Consider the following 7,500-nt stretch of genomic DNA (forward strand, 5'->3'; position numbering starts at 1 on the left):
AGATGGTGCGTGTGGTTGTGGTTTTGATAGGCGTTGGGTGTGTGTGTGGTTGAAAAGGATGTGGTTGGATTTTGGTGGACTGACGTGGTAGAGAGAGATGTTAGGTCTGCGTGGTGGAGGTGGTGTGCGGGTGTGGTTGTGTGTGTGTGGTTGTGCTCTTGAGTTGGGTGTGGTTAAGTTCTCTGTGGTTGGATGATGTGTGTTTTTTGAAAACTGAGATGAATGTGGTTAGGTGTATGGTAGTCGTTGAGTCTGTGTGGTTGGATGGTGCGTGTTTTCGGATGGTTCGGTCTGTGTGGTTGAGTGGCGTGTGGTTGTCGCTGAGTTTGCGTAATTTAAATGGATGTAACTGGGTGATGGGTGAGAACTGGTCGTGACGGCTTCGTGAAGAATTATGAGATATGGTGCAACGTTGATGGTCGAATAGTTGCATTGTGCATGACGAATACTTTGTCAGAAGTACCTGTTTGTGTGTGTGGTTGAATGCCGTTTGGTTGTTGTGGTTAAATATTAACTGGTTTGCGTAAGAGCGTCCTCGGTTGTGGCCTTCGAAGGATAAACCTTACGTGTTATGTATTATGAAAGTTATACCTCGAGTACGTGGCTGAGTGTTGTAATACCAGCGCGAATAACAACGATGATATCTATTAAACACAATAATGTTCTGTCGCTGACAATTGCCGTCTCATAAATTCCCGAAAATACCACAGTATTAAGAGAGGGATGGAGGGGGGAGGGAGGGGGGGGAGGGAGGGAGGGAGGGAGGGAGGGAGGGAGGGAGGGAGGGAGGGAGGGAGGGAGAGAGAGAGAGAGAGAGAGAGGTGGGGAGAGAGAGGGAGAGAGAGGGAGAGAGGGGGGAGAGAGGGAGAGGGGGAGAGAGGGAGGGAGGGAGGGGGAGGGAGGGAGGGAGGGAGGGAGGGAGGGAGGGAGGGAGGGAGAGAGGGAGAGAGAGAGAGAGAGAGAGAGAGAGGGGGGGGGGGGAGAGGGAGAGAGAGGGAGAGAGAGGGAGAGAGAGACAGAGAGAGAGAGAGAGAGAAAGAAAGAAAGAGAGAGAGAGAGAGCGAAAGAGAGAAAAAAAGAGAGAAAGAGAGAAAAAAAGAAAGAGACAGAGAGCACAAAGCGCCTCAGCCCCTCCCCCCCCCCCCCGCCCTCCCCTGGCAGGCCTTACCCTCGCCCAGTCGATATCCGAAGTGACCAGCTCCTCCAGGTTTTGGATGGGTTCCTGGAGCCCCGGCGAGACCAAGAAGGAGATGAGGGAGGAGGAGTAGGTGATGCCGAGGATCATGGAGAAGAGGAGCCAGAAGCCCACGAAGACGCGTCCGGGGGCTTCCAGGATGTCTCTGTGGTTGCCTCGCTGGGGGGGGGGGGGGTACATACATTCGAAGTGTGTGTGTGTGTGTAAACATGAATGCACGCATGTCTGCATATATGTATGAATATACATACATACATGCATGTATACGTACCCATACATATACATACAACCATGTATGTATATGTACATACATACGTGAATGCCAAATAAATACAAACAAATACATATATACATACATAATTACATACATATACACGTACATATATTTATGCATCTGCTTATCATTTAATTATACATTGGCTTATAAAACGTCTACTTGTCTGCTTACTTATCCACCCATTCACTCACCTCCACGTCCCTCTACCTATCCATCCTTTCATTTATCCACTTAAGTAATGCATTTACATATCCCACATATCTCTCTGTTCCTTCCTTTTATCCACTCATCTATCCATCCATTCATAAATGTACATATCCCACAGATTTATCCATTTCTTCCTTTTATCAATTTCCCTATCCATCCACCCACGCATTTACACATCACACTAATCATCAAGTATTTAAATCTATTCCAATCTCCATGTATGGACGAATCCCCCCCCCCCCCCCCTTACCTGGAAAACCGGCTGAGACGTGAACATGACCGCGTTTTCGATGTTCTGAAACCACCTGACCTTCTGGCTGGATGACCCCGCGCACAGCCTGGCCACTAAGGTCAAGAAGGGCCCAGCAGTGACCACCGCCGCTGCCACAGCCAACCACACTCCCGCTGTGAAGGGTCTGGTCGGAGGGATTTGAGGTGGAGAGAGATTAGGAGATTGTGGGGAATAAGGGGGAATGGATAAAGAGAGAGAGAGAGGAGGAAGAGAAGGATTGGCGGGAAAATGATGGTTATTTTGGGTAGAATTTTATCATAATTATTATTATTATTATTATTGTTATTATTATTATTATTATTATTATTGTTATTATCATCATTATTATTATTATTATTGTTATTATCATCATTATTATTATTATTATTGTTATTATTATTGTCATTATCATTATCATTATTATTATTATTATTATTATCATTATCATTATTATCATTATTGTTATTATTATAATTATCATTATTACTATTATTGTTGTTATCATTATCATTATCATTTTATTATTATTATTATTACTATCATTATTATCATTATTATCATTATTATTATCATTATTATTATTATTATTATTCTCTTATCTTTTTTTTAGATCTTTTGCGAAAGGGGGGGCAGATAACATTCGCTTTTTTCTATTACTAAATTTGTAAATCTAAATTTTTAGCTTTATTGCTTGTCAGATGATTATCTCCATTTGTATAAATTTGCGTTCCTTTTTTGTACGAATGTATTTAGTGCTACGTATGTGTGCATGTGTGTGTTTGTATGTATGGATGTATCTATGCATTTATGTACGGATGTATGTATGTATTTATGTACTCATGTATGTATTTATGTATGTATTTATGTATGTATTTATGTATGGATGTATGTATGAATTTATGTATGCATATATGTACATATGCATGTATGTATGTATGTATGTACATATGCATGTATGTATGTATGTATGCATGTACATATGCATGCATGTATGCATGTATGTATGTATGTATGTATGTAGGCATGCATGCATGCATGTATGTATGTATGTATGTATGTATGTATGTATGTATGTATGTGTGTATGTATGTATGTATGTATGTATGTATGTATGTATGTATGTATGTATGTATGTATGTATGTGTGTATGTATGTATGTATGTATGTATGTATGTATGTATGTATGTATGTATGTATGTATGTATGTATGTATGTATGCATGTATGTATGTATGTATGTATGTATGTATGTATGCATGTATGTATGCATATATGCATGTATGCATGTACGTATGCATGTATGAACATATCCATGTACGTATATGAATGCATGTATGTCCGCCTGCCAGGCCGCCCCCCGCCCACCTGATGGGGCCGAGCCAGCGCGGGAGGGGCTTGGCCAGGGGCGTGAACAGCTCCGAGGCGTCGTAGATGAAGGGCTCCGTGAAGTCGACGGCCTCCTCGCGGGGCGTCGAGATGCCGATGTCGCTCACGGCGAAGTCCGCCCTCTCCGTCGCCACCATGCCTGGGCGGGGAGGAAGGGAGTGGACTTCAAGATAGAGAGAAAAGGGATTGGATTTCAAGATGGAAAGGAAAGGGAAAGGAAAGGGATCGAATATCAAGATGGACAGAAAGGGATCGAATATCAAGATGGACAGTAAAGGGATCGAATACGGATGAGATCAAAGATTGTATGCTTTTTTTTTTTTTTTTGTTTATGTTTTCGTTGTAATTTTTGTTCGTTTGTTTGTTTGTGTGGGAGAGAAATTAAATAGAAAAAGGGGGGATTGGATAGCAAGATGGATGAGATCAAAGACTTTATTCTTGTACATTTGGTCTTTTTTTTTTTCTCTCTCCTTCTTTTTTTATGGTATGCGTTTTTTCGTATGTCGGCCTTTTGCACAAGCCCGCGAGAGCGAAATAGAAAACGGGATTTTGGTGCATAATTAACTTCCCTTCGTGCGTAATCAACCTCTTTTCGTGGACAAACAACCTCCTTTCGTGCATAATCAGCCCTTTTCCTTACCGACCTTACCTACCTTAGTCTCCTTTCGTGCATAATCAAACAACCAACAATGAAACCAGACGCGGGTTACATGCCTATCATGCCCGTCCAGTTGCCGCTGGAAGTGAGGCGTCCCCACTGACCGTCTTCCGGGCGCACGTAGTGGTACGTGAAATTAATGGCCGTCGCCAGCTCGTCCAGGAGAGTGATTTCGAAGCCTCGGTACCTAGGAGGGGGAAGGGGGGAGGAGAGGGAGGGAGGGGGAAGGGAGGAGGAGAGGGGGAGAGGGGGTGAAGGAGAGGGAGGGAATGGGGATAGGAGGGGGGAAGGGGGTGAAGGAGAGGGGAAGAAGGAGGATAGGGGGGAGGAGAGGGAGGGAGGGAGGGAGGGAGGGAGGGAGGGGGGAAGGGGGGGGAGGAGAAGGGGAGAGGGGGTGAAGGAGAGGGAAGGAAGGGGATAGGTGAAGGAGATGATGGAAGGGGTGAGGAGAGGGAAAGAAGGATGATAAGGAGGAGAAGAGGGAGGGAAGGGGTGAAGGAGAGGAAAGAAAGAGGGGAGGAGGGGTGATAGGGGGAGGAGAGGGGGGAGGGGGTGAAGGAGAGGGAAAGAAGGGGAGGAAGGGTGATAGGGGGAGAGGAGAGGGGGGAGGGAGGAGAGGGAGGGAGGGGGTGAAGGAGAAGGAAGGAAGGGTAGAGGAGAGGGGAATGAGGAGAGGGGGGAGGAGACGGGTGAGGAAGGAAGGGTGGGGGTGAAGGGGAAAGAATGGTGAGGGGGAGAAGGAAAGGAGGGGGTGTGGAAAAAAAGGAGGGAGGTGGAGGAGAGAGAGAGGGGGGTTAGATTAGTGGGATGTTGAAGAATGAGTTTAAGAGACTAATATGTGTATATATGCACTCACATATGTATGTGTGGGTGTGTGTGTGTGTGTGTGTGTGTGTGTGTGTGTGTGTGTGTATACAGGAGGAGAGAGAGAGGGAAAGAGAGAAAACATCATATCACATGTTTCTTTGAATCACAATTCCTCCCAACACCTTTTTGTGAGTCTTTGCTTTATACGAACTTCCATGAATTAGTAAAGGTGAAAAAACACATAAAGCCCCACCTTCCAGGCCCAGGGAGCGAGAGGCCTTTATCGATGACGAAAGGAGAGTACGGAATGGCGGCCACGGTGAAATTGAAGCCTTGCAAGTTCATCAGTTTTTCTGCTGGGAAAAGCGGCTTCCCTTCCCTGGGGGGGAAGGGGGGAGAGGGAGGTGAGAAACGGGGTGACGGGCCTCGTTGGTTAGGGAAAGGAAGGTCTGTGAGATGGAGAGGCAGAGAGACTGATGGAGAGAGAGAGAGAGGGAGGGAGGAGGGAGAGGAGGGAAGGAGGGAGAGATGGACTGAGAGAGAGAGAAATGGAGAGGCAGAGAGGCTGATAGAAAGAGAGAGGGAGGGAGGGAGGGAGGGAGGGAGGGAGGGAGGGAGAGAAGGACTGAGAGAGAGAGAGAGAGAGAGAGAGAGAGAGAGAGAGAGAGAGAGAGAGAGAGAGAGAGAGAGAGAGAGAGAGAGAGAGAGAGAGAGAGTGGGGGGGGGGGGCAGAAAACACGCACATTATGACAGTGCTACCATGAATGCATGGTAATAGCAGAGATAATTTCATTTGCACATTCGAGATGGAGAGGCAATTTTTTTTCTTTTCATGGTTTTCCTATATTTTTTATCTTTATTTTTTTATTTATTTATTTATTTTTTGCCCCCGACCTGTTATTTCAGGCCTTTCAAAAAGTGAAACTATTGGTTATCGAGCTGAAATGACTTTGCCTAGAAACGAATCACTTCTGACGAACTATATTTCCGAAACTCGTATGGAACAATATTTATAACATTTATATAAAACAAAAAAGATTTAGAGAATATAAATTTTGAGATGGTTAAACCCTAAACAATTCATCTTTTTCTCTCTCCTATATTTCTTTACTGATTTCAACAATACTGTATTTATCCATTAATCTATCCATTGTCTAATACCAGCCCAAAAGATGAATTCCTAAAACCCTAACGCATTTAAGCTAGAAATTAACAGAGAAAAAACATAAGAATTGGACACATTCTTGCTTCTATAAATAGCTGAATAATTAACAGTCAAACACCCTAAGAACTACACACTGACACACACAATAACAAGAATAACAAAGCGACGGGAGCTGTGTACTTATTTTCGCTGAAAAAATCCTGAGAAACAAAGGACACACAGGCAATATTTCATTATACAAAGACCCCTTGATATAACGTAGACACGCGAGGTAGATTTTCTTTTTTCACGATTATTTATACAAACTATATTATACATTTTGAAAAGAAGTAAAAGGATGGTGATGATGATAAAAATAGTAATAATGATAATAATGATAATAATGATAACAATAACAGTAATGATACTAATAATAATAATAATAATATTAATAATAATAATAATAATAAGAGTAATAATAATAATAATAATAATAATAACAATAACAATAATGATAATGATACTACTACTACTACTAATAATAATAATAATGATAATAATAATAATAATAATAATGATAACAATAACAATACTAATAATAACAATAACAACAATAACAACAACAATAATATTAATAATAATAATAATAATAATAATAATAGCGGGAATAATGAAAACAATAACAATAATAATAACATAGGTAATAATAATAATAATATGAGTAAAAATAAGAATGAAGAGGAGGAGGAGAAGGAAGAGGAGGAGGAGGAAGAAGAAGAGGAGGAGGAGGAGGAGGAGGAGGAGGAGGAGGAGGAGGAGGAGGAGGAGGAGGAGGAAGAGGAGGAAGAGGAAGAGGAGGAAGAGGAGGAGGAGGAGGAGGAGGAGGAGGAGGAAGAAGAGAGGAGGAGAGAAGAGGAGGAGGAGGAGGAGGAGGAAGAGGAGGAGGAGGAGGAGGAGGAGGAGGAGGAGGAGGAGGAGGAGGAGGAGGAGGAGGAGGAGGAGGAGGAGGAGGAGGAGAAGTCTATTTTGCATAAATATATTTTATTTAACAAATTTTCCCGTTATTTGTCCTGCTAAATTCTTAAATACTCCGACATGTTATTTCTCTGAATCCATTTTGATCAAACTTTTTCAGTAGATTAAACAAAGGAGTAATGAAATTAAATAAGTTGAAATAATTTTAAAAAGCAAGAAAGTGTCTTACGATGATATATTTTGGCGGTCATTGGAGAGATTCAAGATGAGAAAATAATGAACAAGTTTGTAATTGTATTCTTTCTCTCACCTTTTCGTGTTCTCTTTGATTAGTCTTGAAATCAAGAACGTCATTACGGGCAAAAATAGCAAGATGATGCCATATTTTGGAACGCCTAAAAAAAAAAAAATAAATAAATAAAAAAGTGCTACCCGCATAACAAAGCAAAACACGTATTTTTTATGGATTTGTGCATCACTAACCAGCTTATGTTCAATTTAAAACATGAGTTAACAGTGAAAAGGATAAAGATAAATGTGGGAAAAACGCTAAAAAAGGATGATGTATTGCCTGCTATGGT

General features: G+C 42.2%; 2 protein-coding genes across 2 annotated transcripts in view; both read right to left on the bottom strand.

The window, feature by feature from the left end:
- LOC125042153 overlaps positions 1-3,472 on the bottom strand; it is a 6,743-nt gene extending 3,271 nt beyond the window's left edge. Inside the window, exons 1-3 of the mRNA XM_047637619.1 lie at positions 3,315-3,472; positions 1,930-2,095; positions 1,169-1,354 (exon numbers count right to left, since the gene is read on the bottom strand). Coding sequence (XP_047493575.1) covers positions 1,169-1,354; positions 1,930-2,095; positions 3,315-3,472 — 510 coding nt within the window. The remainder of the gene's footprint in view (positions 1-1,168; positions 1,355-1,929; positions 2,096-3,314) is intronic.
- A 569-nt stretch (positions 3,473-4,041) lies between these two features.
- The window catches only part of LOC125042154, an 8,758-nt gene continuing 5,299 nt past the window's right edge, over positions 4,042-7,500 (bottom strand). The window contains exons 5-6 of the mRNA XM_047637620.1: positions 5,054-5,179; positions 4,042-4,180 (exon numbers count right to left, since the gene is read on the bottom strand). Of these exons, the coding sequence (XP_047493576.1) occupies positions 4,042-4,180; positions 5,054-5,179 (265 nt within the window). The remainder of the gene's footprint in view (positions 4,181-5,053; positions 5,180-7,500) is intronic.

The sequence above is a fragment of the Penaeus chinensis genome, chromosome 31, assembly GCF_019202785.1.
Source record: "Penaeus chinensis breed Huanghai No. 1 chromosome 31, ASM1920278v2, whole genome shotgun sequence".
NCBI lineage: Eukaryota > Metazoa > Arthropoda > Malacostraca > Decapoda > Penaeidae > Penaeus > Penaeus chinensis.